This window comes from Falco peregrinus, chromosome 6 (genome assembly GCF_023634155.1).
Source record: "Falco peregrinus isolate bFalPer1 chromosome 6, bFalPer1.pri, whole genome shotgun sequence".
NCBI lineage: Eukaryota > Metazoa > Chordata > Aves > Falconiformes > Falconidae > Falco > Falco peregrinus.
The window spans coordinates 75,258,650-75,279,912 of NC_073726.1; the positions used below are offsets into that span (position 1 = coordinate 75,258,650).

General features: G+C 41.2%; 1 protein-coding gene across 2 annotated transcripts in view; it reads right to left on the bottom strand.

Annotated features, from left to right (window-relative positions):
• The window catches only part of ETNK1 (ethanolamine kinase 1), a 33,257-nt gene extending 22,101 nt beyond the window's left edge, over positions 1 to 11,156 (bottom strand). Inside the window, exon 1 of one of the 2 annotated variants that reach the window (XM_055807919.1) lies at positions 10,857 to 11,156. In XM_055807919.1, the coding sequence (XP_055663894.1) occupies positions 10,857 to 11,012 (156 nt within the window). In that variant the 5' untranslated portion in view covers positions 11,013 to 11,156. Of the gene's footprint in view, positions 1 to 10,250; positions 10,271 to 10,856 lie in introns of those variants that run through there. The other variant, XM_055807920.1, reaches the window with a different exon arrangement.
• Between the last annotated feature and the right edge of the window lie 10,107 nt (positions 11,157 to 21,263).

Below are 21,263 nucleotides of genomic sequence, written 5' to 3' on the forward strand. Positions count from 1 at the left end.
GGCAGTAACTGAAAGCTCGGTATTGTAAAATGAGTTTTTACATAACCACTCTGAAACCGATGAACTTTTAAAAAATGGCTGAAATGAGAGACCCAACAAGGCAGCAATCCTAAACAAGTACATTAAGAGTCACGAATACAGGCAGCACAGAAACAAAAACAACTTTGATGCACTTCAGAACATCAGTATTTGCTGATCAGTGCACCACTAGTGAAAGATGCTCCTGGAGTTCTAAGCTACTTCTTCAAAAAGCAAAATTCCAGTCAAACAGTTCCAAGTTTGGCTGTTGTCACCTTCCCACTAGCCCTAAGGTTTTACTGGTTGAGAACAACTCCTAAAGTAACTTGGCTCCTCTACAAATTTGAGACAGTACTTAAAATTCAAAATCCTAGCCTTTAGCCTTAAGTACCATTCCAAATTTAAAAGCTTCTGATAACAGCCACTATCCTCCCATTTTACTTCATAACTGGTACACACTAATTAAAAGATTAAAAAGGCATTGTAAGCCCTTATCATTAAGATGCACATAAAAGCTACTAGACTTTGACCTGTCTCATCACTGATGCCTGAATATGCAGAAGATGAAGCAAGTAACTTTTACAAAAATAATTAAAGAGCATTATGCTTACATCTAATGATAACCTACTCACTGCCTTTCAAATAACGATGAACATATGGATACTGCAAGTGCCCAGCCATGGAAAGAGAGGTGGACTGAAAAAACACACTTGTTAAATGCTGCTTCTCCTTTCACATTTGATGACGAGGCCTAAAATTGTCATTATACAGGCTGAACTCTTGCAGATGCTGCCTGACAAGCAGACCAAACCCTGAGCTACTGGGCTGTGTGCAACCAGTCGCACGTAGTCAAGCATTTGAAATCCCACTCAAAGCCTGCAAGAGTAGCACAGCAGTTCTTAATCTCCTACAGCCCAGGACAATTTTACAGCTCAAAAAACAGATGTTTGGCACTTCCAAATGCTTTGCACTCTGTTAACTCACACTGAATGCTTAGGGACTTGGCTAAATGAGCACTACCCCTATTAACTCTAGCTGTCAGGTATGTGACCAAATGACAAGCCATTATCATTCTCGGATGAAAAGCAACATCACAAGCATGAACATTACTAACTACTGAGCAGTCTTCAACTTAAGAAGCAAACCATTTAACGTGAAGGCTCTCACAGCAACTTTAATTTACAGAAGTTCAAATATTTTTATTTTTTTTTTTAGTGTTTACAGTCATGCCCTCTTCTCCCACTCCGTTGCCCCCAAAACCCTACCTAAAACTTCATTTAAAAAAAGAATAAACGCGCCCACAAAGCACAAAATATCCTTTCAGGACCTTCTGCTAAAACAAGCAAGCAGCAAGAAGTAGCTTCAAGTTGGTTACCATACAGTTAGGACATACACAATTTTCCCTTGAGTGGATATCCTGCAAGTTTAAATTAACACCTTTCTTTAGGAAGCGCTTTCATCATTAATTCTCATTTAGTTAACTCTTCCACCACATGCACAAGAGACAAATGGAAATACGGTCTGATCACTTGTATTAGGATTTTTTTCAAACTACACAGGTCCTTGAAGCTGCAAGCAGCTTTTATTTAAAGGCAACCTGAAGACCCTCTATAGATTTAATTCCTAATTGTAACAGAAGTCAGAAAATTAGCTGAAAAATGAAACCTGTTTATCAGAACTAGAATACTAAGTGTTCAATGACAACAGCTGGAACTCCTGATTTACTGATGTCCATTCACACATCCTCCTCCATGTCTTCTCCCTCAATCCCCAAGTCAGGCCCTGAACAAAATTACTGACAAATGGAGCAGTCTGTTGCATTTCAGATCTTATCCTAAACCTTAATATTTAATGAAAAACTATGTTCATTAAAAACACACATTAAGAACGGGCAACTTCTACAGGCATCACCATTCCTTAGAACCCTAGATGGTTTGGGTGGGGTTTTTTTCTTGAGCATTTTGTTTGGGCATGGGGGTGTTTGTTTTTAAAGCAAAACACAACTCAAACTGACTTTTTTTTCCCCATTCTCCAAGAGGTGGCCTTCATTTTGAAAAGTGAAGTAGCATAATTCAAACACAAATGACAGCTTATTTCCAAATCTCAGGGGTTTAGAGAAATCCAAGCATTAAGGACAACTTTTTTTTAACTCAAAGAAAAGAATTCTGAAGTTAGGTCAGGTCAAGTCTCCCAATTTAGGAAAAGACAAGAGTTTTGCAGTGGAACACATAGCATTTTAACAATTATGCCTTGCTTTCCCCAGCATCCCTATGTAATGAGGTTAACAAACTCATCAATAAATGCAGAAAAGGACTGGGGAAGCTTTAGTTGTCATCACAAGTAACAAGAAACAGCTCAAGTTCCTGAGGGAAGATGCAGAATAGCAGAGGATGCAAAACAGTTACAAAACAGTTACACTCAGTCTTGCACAAGCAGATTCAGCAAATTATATACCTTTCATCTACACAGGGTAACTATAAATTCAAATAAACCTGCTTACAAAACATCCTTGATTGACTCAAAATTAAGACTTTACAATTTACAGACATTTTATTACTACCTAGTATTTTAATAACCCACAGTGGGAGACCTGTAACAAAGAATCCTGTCTTAGACAGTCTTCATAGCAACTAAATGCTAATCAGCACAACTAAGAAAACTATACCATTTAGCACCATAGATACTAGTTTTCACATTAAAAAATACCACTGTACTCTAACACTACCCCATTCTGTTGCTTGATGCTTATGTAGATGTTAAGTTTTCTCTCTGTACATAAGCATATTGTTGCAACAATACACAGTCCCTGTACCAAGAGAAGGATGATGTGCTTGAGCAGTGTTACCTAATTTGAACACGCAGTACTTAAATGCGTTTCAAGTATGGCTTGTAAATCACAAATTAACACCTTCATAATATGTCTTCATTCATAACCTTCCCCCTTCTAAGCATATTGTCACAGAACTATTTAGATCAGAAGGCACCTCCTGTAATCACTTAGTTCAACCTCCCTGCTCTACCCAGGGCTAACTACAGCCAGTTGTCCAGGACTGTGGCTAGTGAAGTCTCCACGTATTATGGAGATACTACAACCTGTCCCAGTGTTTTACCATCCTCACAGTAAGCGTATTCTTGTGTTCAGATAGAATTTCACAAGTATTTTATTCTGTGCCTATTGCCTTGTCTGTCACCGAGAAAACTCTGGCTCCCTCTTCTTTGTTCCCTTCCATCAGGTATTTATACGTATCAGTAAGACCCCTGCCAGACCTCTTTTTTCCAGGCCAAACAGTCCCAGCCTCTCCTCATATGAAAGATTCCTCAGTCATCTTCATGGCCCTTTGCTGGACTTGTTCCAGTAAGCCTGTATCTTCCTCACACTGGGGGATCAAGAACTGGACACAGCACTCCAATATGGCAAATCAATGCAGAAGTACCAATTTTCATACATTTTAGCATAAAACAAGAATTAACTCATTAAAAAGTTCAAAGAGCACATTGCAGAAGTGATTTGTGTCGAGCAGTCAAACGAGTTGACACGTATTTTGTCTACCATACTTAAAATTAAAACGTCTGAAACTGAGCATTAGAAAAAGCTCTTATCCTGTCATTGCAGGGTCAAAAGAAAAGTTCTATTGAACTAAGAAGGATCAAAATTAGTTATAAAATTCACTAGCCCCTCTGAAGAAAAAGGAGTCTGTTGTATTTACTGAATGGCAAAGGTGGCAAACAAAATAGGCAGCAATTCCCAACATACAACAGCACTATTTCAAATCACTGGAACTTGTGCTACTGTTTTCATTAGAAGATTGTTTTGTAAGAAGTAGAAGCTTGCCTTTCCCTCCATATAGAATTGCACTAAAAAGACAAGGCTCTAAGGTCATCAGAAAGAGCGATATTACAAACATCAGACCTTAAATAGTGCTTATGCAAATACACAGTTTGACTTGCTTACAGAAACTGTACAGCTTTTGTCATCCTACACAGGTCTATTATGCCCTTAAAAAGTCTCATTAGCGTTAACAAACAGGAATCTACAACATGGAAATTGGACTCCCTCAACTGATAATTTAGGAGCTCTACTTATTAGCATCTATTTGTAACATGCTGCTTTAAGTAATTTACACCCAGGAGTATTTTAGTTACTGCTTCTTAAAAAGGCAGAAGGGTTTACTTACTTTTCTAACAACATTATTCAGAGCAGACAATTTCCATATTCCATGATGAGAAAACATCTAATGTTTTCTACCAGTAGAAGAACACAATACTCGCTTTATTCTTTTATTCAGAATGCCTCTACTGTAGCATTTAAAGAATCAGCTTAGGCCAGCTTGCCTGGAACATAACCTGAGATGCAGCAAGGCAAAACCGAGTTGTGTAACAAAAGCATCAGCTGAGTGGCATAAACAGAGAATGGACTCTGATGACATGGACACAATAATCAGTAAACTCTCAAGGCCATGTGGAAGAAAATGGAAGAGTCTACAGAACATTAGCAGGTAGAAAATTCTGGGAATAAAAGTTACAGAGCACCAACAGAAGTCAAGAACAAAATGCAATGCATAAAAAAATCCAGCAAGAATCTGATACTCTTGCAATCTGCAAAAATGTAATTGTGTTATGTTCTTATCACATTACAATAAGTACTTTCAGTACATGGCAGGCACAGGACAGGCCAAGTGAGTCCAGGAAGAGCAGAGAAAACTCAATCAAGACATGAAGCATCTTTAGGACAAGAGTGCTTTTAAGGTAAACTATCAGCAACAGTCAGGCTACTAGATTCCTGAAAAGGGCATGAGATGATTATGTTTCCATTTCATAAGCAGATGGTTCAAGGAAAGCTTGTATCTGACCCTACTGTTCCAAATGTTCAAAAGAGTGAGTGGTATCAAATTTAGTATCAAGCATGAATAGGCAGAAAAAGTGTGATGAGGCAAAGTAGAAAGCACTTACCACTCACAGAATAGATGTAAAACCAAACAGATTTTTTCCATCTAGACTGGTTATTACAGCCATAGGAGGAGAAATACAGAAAACAATGTTGTACTGCTGTAGAAACGGAACAGTGAAGTTTCAGCATAAGCAGGGATTCCCCAGATTCTGCTGCTGAACCCCAATCGCACGTTTAGATCTTCAGACAAGAAGAGTTTTAATACATGCTTCTTTAATGCTCACAAAACTTGGAAGTTTGTATTGTAAGATTTAACTTAATTTTTTCTGCCAAAGTATAGTCTATACAGGTACATCCACAAGTACAACCTCTCAAGAAATTCATTCCAGTAGCTATTCATAAAAAAACTTAAGTACAACTACTGGAAAATACAGAACTTAGGTAAATTCTCATATATTCAGCAGGGCTTACAACATCATTCAAAGGTCTCCAGGCTGTGGAGCTACCTCCTCTAGATCACTACACTCAGCAGGTGAAAGCCATTATCTATGTGATTCTGGTGGTCAGATGATCACAAACAAGACCATTTAGCTAGGAGGGAGCCAGTAAGTTAAGGTCTTAACTGAAGTTTCACATCCTCAATAAAAATGCCATTTAAAATTACATTCAGAAGTCTTATTATAAAATGCTACGGATATGTCACACCTTGCAAGGACTGGTTTGGACCTAAATGCATGACAAGATGAGAAAGTTTCCTCTTGTTTATGTCAGAAGAACACCCCAGAGAAATTTTATATTTTTCGCCTTGTTTCTGAAGACCATTGTCCTACCTGAAAACAGTCAATGTCAGGTAACTACTTAAGACTTTTGAAGTGGTGAATTGTTTTAGATCTTTTTACAGATTTCGTGTAAATGAAAACCATTACAGATAAATAACAAAAATTCAGTTAGTACAAAAAGAGTCTAAGATTTTATTCTAACTCTTAAGAATTAATTTGCTGCTCCTCCCCCTGGAAAATTTTGACATGAAATGGCCATATAATAGGGGGGAATACAAACAGGAACTAATATGCCACTACACAGTCAGATCCAAACTGTGCCTAAGCAAATGTTCTCTGTCATTAGAACCTGAGTTATCAATACAAACACACCTATAGCATGCACAACTGGATTACATCATGCACTGCAATGACATCATGCACTGTAAAGGGGCTCATTAATTGCACAAAAGGTCACTTCATGCCTGACTGCTGCCCCACCCATTGATAGAACAAAAAAAAAACCTTTACTGCAAGGGATTGAAGTGATCAAGCTTCAAAAGAACAGAGAAACCAGCCCAGCCTCAACTGACAGCTAATACTGCCTACATTTATCGCTTACTGTGGCCCTGCACCCAAGGCACACCTCAAATTACAGTTTTTCTACAACACATGAGCAATGCAGCCCATTCTGTAACTAACTTTTCTTATACTTTAACTCATCACTTCTCCATGTAGAGGTATTAGTACTTCAGGATGTTAATCTGTGAAATCTGTCCTTCATCTTTACTAGGTAACTACTTTCACAACTGCTGAAGAGCATCATGTCCTTAACCCAGCTAAGCAATAAAAATCTCTTTTGAAAAATGTAATGACACCGAGATACAGAACAAAAAGTTACTTTGTTTCTCAAAGACTAACATTTTCTGTTTCCATTCAATTATTTCAATGCTTTAAAACCCACATTCGGTCTGTTTAAATAAACTGTGAAGTATTTTAACTAGTTCAGAAATTTGAACCTAATCATAGTTTGTTACAAAGAAAACACCAAGAGCGAGACAAGCCAAAAAAAATTAAGAGAAGCAGCCAGAAATTACTGCCTGAAGCAAAGCTATTGAGCACAAGTCAGGAAGAAAAAGCAGACACAAGGAGAAAAGCTAACCTGGTACATTAAAGAAAAAAAAAAAAAAAAGGGGGGTGGTGCTGGTTAAAGTACAATTCTTTATAAGCAAGCTTCTGTCTTATATGTTCACATTTTATAGCTACAGATGAAACGTGTAGTAGTAAATGCTGCAGTAGTAAACTCATGCAAAGTGTTGATAAGTGCACAGACATACATATACATCAGGCCAACAAAGACCCAGTGCCAGAAAACAAGGAAGGTCCAATTATTCCAGAGAATAAAAACCTAAAGTTAATTACACTTCTCTGGAGATGACAGGAGCTTGCAGGATTTGGCAGGGGCCTGGGGGTTGTCTTATTGAAGAATTCAATCACTTTTGCAAAACCGTCAGGTTTGGGCAATGACAAGAGCACTGTTAGATAGCATATCATTGTTATTATTTTAGATCTCAGGGATTTTGCAGCCATCTTTTTTCTGCAAATAAGATACCATGATGGTCTATCCAATTAATGATATAACGTTCATTAATATTAAGCATTTTCACCCATAAAAACAAGCAGCCTTTATTCTCAATGGTAAAGATTATTTCAGAACAAGAAGAAATACAGATTATTTTTCCTGGATCAGAACGTTACACTACAGAGAGCAAATTATGTATTAGCCTACTGAATCCTTTGTTATGATCAGACCTCCAAGACATAGAATAGGTCATGGGATAAAAGAATCCTGAATCTGCACTTTCTGAAGTGGTAACTTTCCCATACTGTAAGTGAACACTGATCCTGCCGTAAGTGAGGAAAAACAGAATTCTTAAGGTGCCCAATGGATTCCAAACTGTGATTGTGTTTTTACCTTTAGAAGGGTGATACAACCTATATAAGACAGTAAAGAATTAAAACAATTATGTTTTTATACCTCATTAATAACAAATTGCCCAGAATATAGAAATTTGCATGTCCGCTGTCACAATTCAAGCTGCTTACTAACTCAAAACAGGGCCTGACTGAGTTCTGAAGAGCATTTTTGGTCATGAAAGAAAAGAAAAACCCAAACATTTCCTCACATGCACCACAGCCGATTTCTGGATTTAGCAAGCAGTGAGCTTTTCAGCAGCTTGGGAAAGAGGCCTCCAGAGATCCCACCCAACCTGAATTACTCTACAATTTTATTATTAAAATCAGCTGTTACAGAATCAAAAGCAACTGCTGCCAAAAAAAGCATAATTTCTTTTAGTAACATTTTTTTAATAATTTTAATAACTGCAGTAGTACATTGCTTTGTGTTACTGTAGAACTGAGAAAGCAAACCTCAAGAACTTAAGGGCTAGAAAATGTAACACCCACTTCTCCGCAGCTCCTAGTACATGCTCCAATTACACCTGCACAAAGTATCTACACGAAGATCAGCGTTCAGACAGGAAAGTAGGGTTTCTCCTTATCAGTGTAAGAGAACCTGAATATTTGTACCGTTCCATAGTGATATTCATATATTACTTGAGATAGAGGAGATGCATTACAGTAGAGCTGCTTGTGATCTGGCAAATAATCGGCAGTAATTATGGATTCTAAAGACTTCCTGATAAATAATACAATAAAGTAATAATTTAAGCACTGAATATTTAAATTATTTTCATCCTCTGTCCTACATTTACGTTCCATGCCATGATGCAAAAAAATCAAAACAATGTTAAAATATAATCATGATTTTAGATACTTCTAAATCTTAAAGAAAGTGAGGATTAAGCATTAAAATTTTTTAACTGCACTTTCAAAATTATTTATTAGCTGACTAAATTTGACACAAAACGGTGTATTTTTGCAAGATAAGTTAATTAACTTTTTTAAGTTAAACTCTGGACTAACTTCTTTGCTAATTGTTTAGACCCAAGAAGTACTAAGAGCAAAGGCAGCTAATAGCAGAGTTCAACAGAGGAAGCAGTAGTTCGCTTACCTATCAGTGTTCTTTGTCTACTTTGCTATGATGCTGCTGTTTCAGATTAGTCAAGCATATTTTCCATGCAATACATGATTCTCCATTTCCATCTCCCTCCTAAACATATGCCCCTCTAATGAGGGGACTCCAAGGCAGGCCTTCTGTTTGCTCCATCCTCTTAACAAAAAGTAATCTTTCATTTCAGCATCTTACTGCGCATGATGCACATGTAACATGCATGCGTAACAGACTGCAGCAGTAATGGTGGTAATACAACTCGTTTCAAACCACATGCGTTCTCGCTTGTTACAAACGCACACCAGTTTAAACACAGACCGAAGAGCTAAAAATACAAGGCCACTAAAGAGCTTCATAAATAGGATGTTCTGCTGTTCAAAAGGAGCAAAAGGAGGGGGGCAGAAAGTTGAAAAGTTACCATCTTAAAGTAACTTCGCTGAAACAAAACTCGGACAACTTTTAGACAGAAACCTCTAACCAGACAGCAGTCTATTACATGATCAGTCAAATGAGTCCCTGTTCCACACCAATGGTACCAGTGGTTTTTATTCTGTTAATTGCTTCTTCAGAGGAGAGGGGGTGGAGAGGGGTTGACAGAGGAAGGAAGCAGCATTTTTTTTTTCCTTAAACCTACTAGAACTTTCCCAAAAGGCTTGAGTCATCTGTCCTTTGTAAGAAAGTGTTCTGTTTTCATTTATTACTAATCCTGCATGAGAGAAGAATATTCTGTTGAGAAGTACCCTCATCAGAGAGCTAAATAAAGAAAATTAATAACTTCAGGTAGTCCTGCAAGGAGCAGGGAGTTGTACTCTGTGATCCTTAGCCGTCCCTTCTAACTTGAGAGTGCACAATTCTATTAAGTCTAACAACCCTGTTTAGCATGACATGTTGCAAACCTATCTGCATTGCACCTTCAAGATGGTGGGCCTGTGCTTAACTTATGGTTACAGCCCTCAAAAAAAATTAGTTTGAAAAACCTGATCAGCTTTATTTTTGTACTAACTGGATTGGTATGTGTCAAGCTTCTTTTCCCGTCAATAAACTCCAGAAAAATTCAGTCAACTTACGTGCGATTACCTCAACGTACTCAGTTTCTCCATACAAATTAGTTTCAGCAGCTCTCTCCAGAGGAACTTCACTAAAAGAAGACGCTTCCAGAGATTAGCAACTGCTGAACAATGCGGTTTACGACCATATAATAAAACGCACAAGTGAACATAGGCTGCAATAGAACAGGTATTTTAGCCAGCTAAATTGACTGATGACTTGTGCGCGGCCAGGTTAAGTATATTCTAGAAGCACAAAAGCAGCCACTCCTCGAGCAGAGGACTCGCCGCGAAGAGGAAAGCCCGCTCACCTACGGCACACCGGAGCTCCGCGGCGGCACTCCTGCGCGCCGGCAAGGCTACGAGACGCAAGCAAAGCCGTTACCGAGGCCGATACTCACGGAGACGCCGCCAGCCTCAACCCAAACCCCGCAGCGAATCCAAGGCAGGCGTCTGTATGTACTTACCACGGGTGTCGGCGTGGGGCGAGCCCGCCAAGGGCTCTGCCGCCGATGGCGCCCCGGGGAGCACCCAGCGTCCCGGCGGCCGTTACCTCAGCGGCGGCGTAGGCAGCGCGGCGGCAGCAGCCAGCCGCCCCCTCCTCCGGCCGCCCTGCCCCTCCTCTGCCCCGGGGAGGCGGCCAGTGCCCCGCCGCTGTACGAACACGCCGCGCTCGGCGCGGGCCCGGCGAGGGCGAAGCTCACGGCAGCCGGGAGCGGGTGGCAGAGCTCTCCCCTCCGCTAACGGGGGGAGCCAAGTTTCAGCGGGAGGGCACGAAAGGCAGGGGGAAGCGGGCGGTGGGGAGGACCGGGAGGGGGCAGGGGATGCTACCGCGCCGACACGCCCCGCCGCCAGGCTGCCTGGCAAATGGGGCTCAGCGCAGGGGGCTGCATTTGGAGAGCGAGGAGGGAGGGGGAGGGGAAGGAAGCGAGGCGGCAGCTCCCCCGCACAATGGCCGCCCGCCCTCCCCCCTTCCTTCCTCTCTCCCTTCCCTCCCTCCCCAAACTGGGGCTGCCGCATCCCCCGCCGGGTCCCCGGCGTAGGCCCCGCTACGCGCCCGGCCTCCCCCGTACCTGCAGCGTCACCTCCTCGGGTCTCCAGTGGGGCCGCAGGCGACGCAGGAGCTGCAGGGCGCCCTGGCGGTAGCCGGGCCCCTCCCGCTCGCTGACAGTGATGTCCAGCTTGGGCACCTCCGGGGAGCCGGGCGGGACGTGGATGTAGTTGGACATGGCGGCAGGCGGTCGCACGGGACGCGGCACGGGGCGGCAAGGGCGGGCGAGTCCGGCTGGAGTCTCCTCCGCGGCGGAGCCGGCAACTGAGGGGGAAATTTCCACTTCGGCTCTCGATAAAGCGGCTCCACCTCCCCCCGGCTGCGGCGCGGAGCAGCCTGGGAGAGCGGGCGGGGCCTGGCGGCGCCCTGCGCCCTGCCCGCCGCCCCCCCGCGCCCCTCACCTGTCCGCCCGCCGCCGCCCCGGCCCCTTCTCGTCCTCTTCCCGTCCTCCGCCGCGGCCCTGGGGCAGCCGTGAGGTGACTAACAACAGCTCCCGGTGGCTGCCGACGGCGAGGCGCGAAGGCGGCTGGTGTACGGGAGAGCGGTCCCAGCCGCCGCCCGCTCCCCGGGCGAGCGGGGCGTGCAGGAATGCGGCCGGCAGCTGCCGCGGCGCCGCCCAGCCCATCACCAGGCGAACGGCTGATTCTGATCAGGCTTTGAGTTATCTGCCGCGGCGGGTTTTGCCTTTAATTTCGGTGCCAGCCTTCATGACAATCCGCTTTTGTCTGCCCCGTGCCCCTGATGACCACCTTGCTCCGCTCCCCGGCCCCAGCCCGCTGGAGTTCGGTCCCGCCCGGCACCGGGAAGGTACCGCGCCACGCGCCCGCCCTGATGTAAACATCTTGGTAGATATCAGCCTTTTCGGGAGCAGTACAGAACAGTTACGTTTTGGTTTGGTTGGTTTTTTGTTTTTGTTTTTCCCCGGTTTTATGCTAAAAATCTTGCTGCCCTGAAGTTATTTTCAGCCAGAAAAACAGAACTCAGACTACACCGCAGCATTTTACCAACCGGGGGGGGGGAGGAACAAATTATCCTGTCTTTTTTAGAAATATTTTGATGCTACTCCTAAGATTCCCACAAGTACCTTCCTCCCATCACATTCTGTGACCCTTCCCACATGGGAAACACTGAAGACTCCAGCAGTTCCTCTGTTACAAAGCAAGTTTCTGAGTTAGCCTGAGACACAAGGAGTATGGGAACAGAATAGTGGCCAGTCTCTTCCCTGAAGAGTTGTTACTCTAAATAGACCCGGGTCAGGGGAAAGGGATACTAATTTACACTCAAAATGAGCAATGCCGTGAGGGAAACGGCTAGCTCCACAGGTTTAATTCTCATTAATTCAATATGCATTCCTCGTGCATTAGTAACCTTGCCAGTGTCAGCCACAACCATCTACTTGTCTTTTTACCAAGAACTGCTATTGTCTTCCCACTGTGAATGGTCATGCATGACCTCACTATGTAAGTACATCATCACTTCTATTATTTCTGTTGAACACTTCACCTTATGCCAATATGTCTTCTTCATTCACTCACCCACATACCTTTCCCCTCAGACAAGATTAAACATTTTGAATAGTCTGTCAACAATTTTTCAAGTGATTTCCTTCTTAAATCTTTTTCCTCTCATTCCTCATGATCATTAATCTTAACATTCTCTTTGGTCTAAACTTTGGTTCAGACCAAGTGTTTAAAATCTTTAGAGCCAGGAATTTCTCTCTGTGAGAGTTCAATAAACAGAACTTCCTTCTGTTGTATTTTAAATGAAAACATAATGTTTATGGGTTGGTGTTACTACTGTAAATTTGTTATTCTTTATTAATAGGCTTTTTCTATCAAGGATTACAATGGTAACAACATAGGCGTCTGAATCAAATTTTGAATGGCATAAGATTTTCAGATCTGAATGTTATAACTTGAGTACATTTCTGGTGGTAATGTGCTTTTGGCTAAAAAAAGCCTGTTGCAAGTTTTATAACCCTCTTTCCTGTGATGTTGTGCCTGTCTTACATACACTGACTCACCACTTTCTTAAAATCTTCTTTCTCCATCTCATCTGATTGGACCTACCCATTTCTTCCATTAGCCCACTCCACTTTTTCAAAAGTAAGGACATTTAGAAAGTTAAACTTTTTTTTACTTGAAAAAAAAAATCTTTAAACACACTCACTTTTATACATTGTTCCCTCCTATAAGGTAGCAGTATATTACTCTGTCTGATCAAGTATGTGATACATGGTGCCCTCTGCTTCTGCTCAGGCAGTCTGGTAGATCATAAACTCAGACTTATTTATGGATTAAGGGCAAAGCAACATTTTTGTTCATGTATCAAAGGTTGAAAGCTCCAGTTTCCGTATGTTAATTTCAACAAGAACTGGTCTAAACAGAGATTCATTCTTGCTAATGCTGAACACAATACTCCTTCCAGAAGCTTCCAGTCATTAACTCTGAGAAGCTTTGCTAACTTACCCAAGTCCAACTAAATTTTCAGGAGCTGGCTGTAAGTGTATTTTAAACATAAAGCGGGGAAGTTGAAGCACTCATGGTGCTTAGATTGTTTGGGAATTAAGAGACCTGAACTTCTGCCTACTAATTACGTATCAAATAGACAAAAGAACCAAAACCACTTATGCAATAGCACCTTCATAAAACCATAGAATCATTTAGCTTGGAAAAGACCTTTAAGATCGCGTCCAACTGTTAACACTGCCAAATCCACCACTGAACCATGTCCCTAAGCGCCACATCTACACCTCTTTCAGATACCTCCAAGGATGGTGACTCAACCACTTCCCAGAGCAGCCTGTTCTGATGTTTGATAACCCTTTTGGTGAAGAAATTTTTCCTAATATCCAGTCTAAACATCTCCTGATGCAACATGAGACCATTTCCTCTCATCCTATCACTTGTTATCTGTGAAATGAGACCAACACCCACCTTGCTACAAACTTGTTTCAGGTAGTTGTATATCTTTCTGGTCATGGTATAAAGACACATCCTTTTTGCTTGTCCTCATGGTGCACATAATTCCTTTTCTTAATTCCTGATTTAAAACAATTCAACAGAAGTTATAGCTAGCTACTCACCCTGTTTCCTTTTACCTTTTACTTACGGCAAATACTTGCTGTGTTCAAATCAAACCCCAGAAAACATCTGAAGACTGGGACTCTTTCTCAAGTTTCCAAGAATAGTATTCTTTTTCTTTTCAAAAGATCTATTTTCCCTTTTCTTTCCCTCCCCTCTCCTGACACCTGTACCCTACAAACTGTGAAATTCATTAATAAGAACCCTAGTGGGTTCTTCACAGGTTGTGTCCAGGTCAGCTGTAGGCTTGTTCTTAGAAAGACATGATGTTACATGAAGTAAGGGCATAAAAATAATAGGAATAAAAACAACAGGAATAAAAAGAATGCATTTTCTCTTAATGCCTGATATTTTTGTAGGTACACCATACCAAATTAAAGTAATTCTAAGGCTGACCGTAGATGTGCGTAACATGGAACTGAAGAAAAAAGGGTGCTACGCTCTACCAGGTGGTTTGGGTACTGACTACATACAGCCTGTCTGACCTGCTTATCCTCACTGTTCTGCCATTCAATTTTCCTTTTTTTGCTAATCAGAAACCAGCTTATGCCATTTTATTTACTCCTACATTTTTCACCTTGCCTTTAGGTCAGCACTGGATGCTTGATAAGCTCTTTAAAAAAAGTAATTAAAAAGCACAAAGAAAAGAGCAACATCAGGCTCAGAACCAGTTTTAACTTCCCAGGTGCAGTTCTCCTGGCTGCTTTCCAAACCCGGTAATTCAGTAATCGCTTCAGAAGAACTCAGTGCATAAATGTGACTATAAATGGGAAATATAGCCCTTCTAGCCATAATTAGTTTTAGTAATGTTTTGCATAGCAGAGAGTCTCAAAATTCTTTTTATTGTCCTAATCTCACAAATACAAAAATTTAGTCATCAGAAAGATAAACCTGCCATTAGACCAGTGGGCCCAGAAATAATTTTTTACTTCCAGCCCAGTCCTTTGATCGTAGGGTTTCATCAGAGCTTTGAAGAATGTCATCTCTGTTGATTATCCAGCATGTATTATTTGTGTCAAGATGAATCATGTCTCTGTACACACAGTGTTATACTGTAATTCAACTCTTATATTTATTTATTTATTATATTGATTTTTAAAGTGCCTAGTGCCCCAGCATCCATATTGATTTACCAGCAACAACTCTCGACACACAAAGCTGATAGTTCTGTCATATGTTTATTGAACTCTATAAGCAGGTTTCATTTTAATCTTGGTGAAGACTAGCTTGAAATATATCATTTTATACAAATCTTGACAGATTACAAATTTCTCTAAAATAGATACTGCTTGGTAAGTTGATGAAATGGTAAAGACCCTTCTCTTGCAAGTTGCTTGACAGAATAATAGGTTATAGCTTTTTCAAGTATATTTTGAAAGCTACATATGATAGAAAGTAAAAGCCTCAGTGCTCACTGCAGCTTCATGGCTTAGTTTTCTAGTAGGCTAGCAATTAGTGACACTCATTTGACACATTCCATGTGACAACCTAGTTCCTGACATCTAACCCCTATTTCTTCCAGCATGGGAATGGCATGGTACATAATGTAATGTGATAACAGATGTAATTACATGTGAAATAGCTTAGTGGTTTCCTTCAGCTTTTCAGTGTTTCACCTGGAAACCTCAAAAGTTTCTAGTGGAAGTCTAGACATCTGTGCCAGTTGGCTTGGTTACCTCCAAGGCTCCTTCAGATGAATGCACAGGCATCTTCCCTCTCTGCTGTCCCTGGCTCTGGGTCCGTGAACTGTAGACTGAACTGTCCTGAGTAGTTATCCAGTTCCACGTCCTGCAGGAAACCTAAGCAAGCTAAGCAAAACACTTAAAAATGCATGTTAATTAATCACAGTGCAGTGAAGAGACAAAACCTGATAAAGCCTGCTTAAGTCAGTAGGACCAAATACATGCTTACGCTTAAGCAGGTGCTAAATCAAAATGAGCAGCTTAGCAAGGAATTCTACAATTTCCCCATGTTGGTGGGGCTAAACTGTACATATGTTTAGAACTATTTAAAAAACATTATAGCCACTGGGTACAAAGAAGAGAAAATCTTTGTACCAATTACACTACTCAGAAATACATGTTAAATAAAGCAGCGTAAAATCATAATTAAGGTCAGTGTCTGCATTCATTTTAATAGACATATCTGTATTTTAAAAAATTAAGAGTAATTACAAGTTGACTGATTCTTGACTAAACTTCAACTGTGTACACGCATCCAATGATGTACCATATCCTGGTGCTTTTCTCAAAGGCAACAAATCCACATACAGTGCAAGTACCCAAAAAGAGTCTACTTAGGCAAATTTAGGATGCCTTGCATGCAAAAATAAATTCACCTGCAGCAAGATAAGAGGAGGGGTTGAATAGCTTTTGTATCTTCTAGAAATTTAAGCTTTTCTAACATTTTATTGACTAATCAAACATCTTCCTATGAAGAAAAGTTATAAACCTCAGCAATTTGAAACACTCTCTATGAACAAAGGCAGTATCAGATGTGCATTTGATGTTATGCAAGCTTGTAAAAGAAGCCTAAAATACTTCTTCTGACTTTTAAGGTACTATCAGAATGCCATTCTGTATTCTCGAGTGACATCTCTAATCAATTTTGTAGCACAAAAAGTGGAGGGAGAGTTAGCTGAACTAAATTAAAACAATTTAAAAATGTGTACAGAATTATCTGGAGAGACTGAGAGTACAGTTATCACATGTAAATGACTGCCAATTCACATTCAGCCTGAATCAGTAATAAAGAAGGAAAGGCAAAGAAGGGTGGCAAAGAGGGGAGATGAGAGGGAGAAGGAAAGAGCAGGAAATTGTGATTCTGTGTGAATGAGAAAAGAAATTACTGAACTGTCTTAAGTGTCTTCCTCACAAAAACACCATTCCCTGCAACTTTCTTGGTAGCTTCAAGAAGGATGGAAAAAACCTGAAATTACGTGGAAATTGTGCTCCATTCTCATATTTATATCCAATTCCTTTACATAAAGTTGACAAATGACCAGGAGGGCTCTGGGGCAACACCCCTGCATCCTTTTCATTAAGTGTTGGAGCTTGCCTGCCAAGGCCTGTGTGCCCAGTAGACTCCAACCTGGATGTTCTTTGGGTGCCCCTGTGTGCCGCTTTTTCTCTAAGCCTTACGTCCATCCTTGTTTATAGCCCATTTCCTATGGGAGTAAGGTTAACGTGACCAGACTTTGTGTCTGTCCTCCCTTAACAACTCTAAGGGGAGCGACTTAAAAATTTCACTGGGACTTAAAATCCCAAAGATAGTTTTAAGTCTTGTAACTGGGAATTGCTGGACAGGTGGAAAGAATCACTATTACTTCTCACTGAAAGAAAGGATAGCCGAGCTAAGCTTTTATTCATTCTGTTGCTGCCAAAGAAGTAACTTGTTTGGGTTTTGTCTCTATATTTGCCACTTCTCAGCTGGGTAAAAGGGAGAGGTTTTGAAAGGTGCGTAATCCCAGTTTCTCTGGATTAAGAATGACTAGCATAACCTAGTTTAGTATCCCCCCCTCAGACTTTTCCCCTTTTCTCTTTCTTTTGATCCCCCTGCCTTGTTTCTTATGTAGCATTCTCATGCTTTGGTCCTTTCCTGCCGGCAGAGTGGAAGTGCCTAGCTCCTTAACGAAGGAGGTGCATTGCACCCCAGGAACAAGCAACAGCACCCCAAATCAGTCCATGGCTCTGCAGTCATTTTCCTTTTCCAGAGCTCTTCTTTTTGTTCTGTAATAGACATGCTGCTTTTTTGCCTTTATAGCTCCCCCGCCCCCATATTTCGACTCTTTTTTTGTTTTTAGCTGATTCCTGTTTACTTGTGGTGGTTGCCTTTTGCTGTGTACCAGCCCGGTTCGGATTAGTGACGCCAGAGGCACAGACCTTTGGGCAGCCTGTTCAGCTTCCATTGCCGTCACCAAGAAAACCACCACCCACCGTTTACTTCATTAAGAGCCAAATGAAGTGCAACAGTCTACCTACGTCTGTACAGTCACATGAGCTTAGATGAAAGTCCAGCACGGAGCGCTGCTCCCTGGCTGCCGTCACCCCTCACCCAGCGAGGGGGGCAGATTCCACCCCCCTCCAGGGGTGCAGCACCCGGCAGTGCCCGGGGGGCTTTGGGGGCTCCCCCGGGGCACAGGGCAGAGCTCACCTCACCACCCCAGCCAAGGGACAGGGCAGGCAGGGTGGAAACAGGATCCTGGGGGTGTTGGGTAGGGACCTTAGAGCCCATGAGGGCCCCCAGGGCCTGGCAGCACCTCCCTGGTTCCACCCTGGAGCAAAACGACCTGCTCTCAAGAGGGTAGGGGAGAGGCAAATCTGAATTTCCGAGGGGCAGACACGTATTTCCATTCTGAACCTATAAGCTGTAGGTCACCATCCACACCTTACATCTGCAAATCCTACAGATTTTATTATTTTCAGTATTTTTTATTTTATTATTTATCCTACCAATTTTATTTACTCCTGAGGCGTTGAATCTTAGGGGCCTTGACAAAGAAGTACAGTGAGCATAAGAGAACAGCTCAGAGCAGCCTGATATTTGATCATAGGCTGTAAATATCTTTTACAGACTTCTTTCTTTGCAACTGTTGCTAAGCATGGCAAATTACTGAATTAGCTTAATTTGTATTTTTGTCAAGGGAGAGCTCAGAACATTAATTAAATTACGTTTCAAGTTTAAGGATAACAAAGCTATGTATTCCCATTGGAAAAGTAAAATGATAATACGATAAAAAATAAATATAACATAATGAAACAATAGCAAACATATCAAGGGCAAAGGGCCAAACTTTGCTAAAGTGTCTCTCTTGCTCAGCTACCACAGAAGCACAGAGGAGTGCAGGGGAGGAGAATTGCTCCCTGGCTCCTGCCAGCTTGGACAACAAGCAGAAAGCAAGCAGGAGGGTTAACAGGGAGAAAGGTAACAGGAGTTGCTGCTACAAGAACATCGTGTCTTACTAGGAGCTTCTAGTGCAAGTGGAATTCAGAGTTTAAGTTTTATCAAAACATCTTGAAAGAGAACTGGAAGCCTCCCTGCAGTGTAAGCAAACACGTATTCTTAATCATTACCAGCTTTCCTAAATTCTCTTTCTTTCTCTACTTCCCTTAAAATATTTTGGTTTGTGCAGCAGACTCAACTCTGCAGTCTTTACACTTGAAGATGTGACACCATTTCTGCTTTGTTTGAATCTCCAAAGCTTTTAGCATGTGAAAAGGAAGGAATATTCATTCCAGCTTCACCCACCTCTCTCCAAAGCACCAGAGGTGAGGAGTAATGCCTCTGGTTCTTTCTTACACACTGGAATTTTGCATTTCAGCTGGGCCTCCCTGCCCGCAGTCCCTAAAAGCTGAGGTTCACCCAGAGCAGGGCAGAAAATCTTCTGCAAGTAAGTTGCAACAGCATTTTGTTTTACTGTGATCCCTGTATCTTCTGCCCCAATGTTATGCTGAGATTTACATTTTTATCTTGACTTGAAGTTTCTAAGTGAGTGGCATTTTTGTTCAGAAGATACTGCGTTCCCTGGTATTTGTTACAATTGGCTGCGCTTCCAGTACAGCAGGAGCTTAGTCAGCTGTTAGTGCAACCGAGACTTGTTTTTCTTCTTTTTATCCCTTTCATCCAGCGGAAAAAGTTTCCTGCTGTGCTCTCTACCGATATTTGATATCCTGCCTCCAACTGATGTACGTCTTTAAAAGTTAAAGAACAGCATGTCAACTAGCTCTGTTAATTATCACCTGTGTGTGTGTGTGTGTACATTGCAAGCTTATTTTGGAGGTGTTACTTCCCAGGAGAATGACTTTTTCTAATCCAACTCCCTCTTCTGTAATAATAAGTTTTAAAAATCACTTTTTCATGCTTTGCAACAATGTATTTATTTAACCTACAGAATTACAAGAATGCTTCAGGTAAGCAATGCAGCTAGTCAGCAGCTTTTCTGAACAAGTAATATTATAATGCAAAAAAGTAGTGAACTGGGGAGATTTATTTATTTATTTATTTATTTATTTATTTATTTATTTATTTATTTATTTTCTCTTGAATTGGTTTACATAATAAAAGGTTTTCCTGATAACCATCTTTCCTCCTTTTTTTTTTTTTTTTTTACCAGAAATAATCTTTCTGGCACCAACAGCCAGAAACAGTTGGAAAAAACCAGTGGGAAGCCATTACTATGCAGTTATTGATCACGTAATTAATTAAGTAATCACTAAAAGCCATGATAAAGCTGTCCACGGTTCTTTTTACGATGAGTAAATGACAAACATTTCCAAAACCTTCTTCACTGATCTCCCTGCTTACCTTTACAAGTATTTGTTTCCCCACTGTCTTTGGGAACAGGAAGCTTTAAGTAGTAAAACCCACAAGTATACAAAGGCAGAAATACTGAAAGAATATTTGAAAGGTAGATAGACCGATCCTACAGTTGCATGGATTAATTGCCCAGAATTATATGTATTTATAAAAACACCTGCGATACCATTCATAGATCCTTAGCAGTGGACAAGTGGAACTCATGAGATAGCTCTTCTGTGACGGTCACTACTACTTCAATAAATCATTGTCTTACTTCGCTTTGCTAAGTTGCAGAGTCATTGGCTCAAGGTCAACTTCTGTGCGATCCCTAGAGTGGCCCCAAACCAGCTCTGCCACAGCCTCACCCAGATCCTACCTTACAAGTCTGTGCCACATGTGGACCTGTGATGAAGAAAGAAGAATAAACCCAGATGTCTGAACCTTCAGAAGCCATATATTAAAAAAAAAAAAAAATGTCACCTTTAAAACCTCTTTGAAGATTTTAAGGTCACAGCTTATTTGTGGTTCACTTTCTGCCAGTCAGGGATTTAATTTTCCTCCACTAAGGAGGAAAACTTTTCCAGAAAGAAAAGTTCTCCTTAATCATGTGTGTTGTGTACATGAAAGTTGATGCCAGAAACCAAACCTCTGGCACAAAATATTTTTTCCTACAATAACATCTCCCTGGCTTACTCTTGTATAAAGCAAACGCTTTAATTGCTTCCAGAAATATTCTGGGTTTCTGCTCTTCTCTGGTGTATTTCAACTTTCCCTTTTTTATCTTCATGGTGTTTTTTCAGCATTCTTTCCTCAGCTAGCTGTTTAATTCTGAGCCTCATAATTCACTACATGTTTTCATTTTAAAAAGAGGCTTCTTTTAGAAAGAAGAGCTCACAAATAAGATGTTTTACCTGGCCAAGAGAGTCTGGCAAAATCTGAATTTCATATGGGAAGGATGACAGAGCAGAACACAAACACAAGAACAAAGCACACTTTTGATGCAGTTGCTGAAAACATCAACAAGATCAGAAGAAGGCTAGAAAATGAAA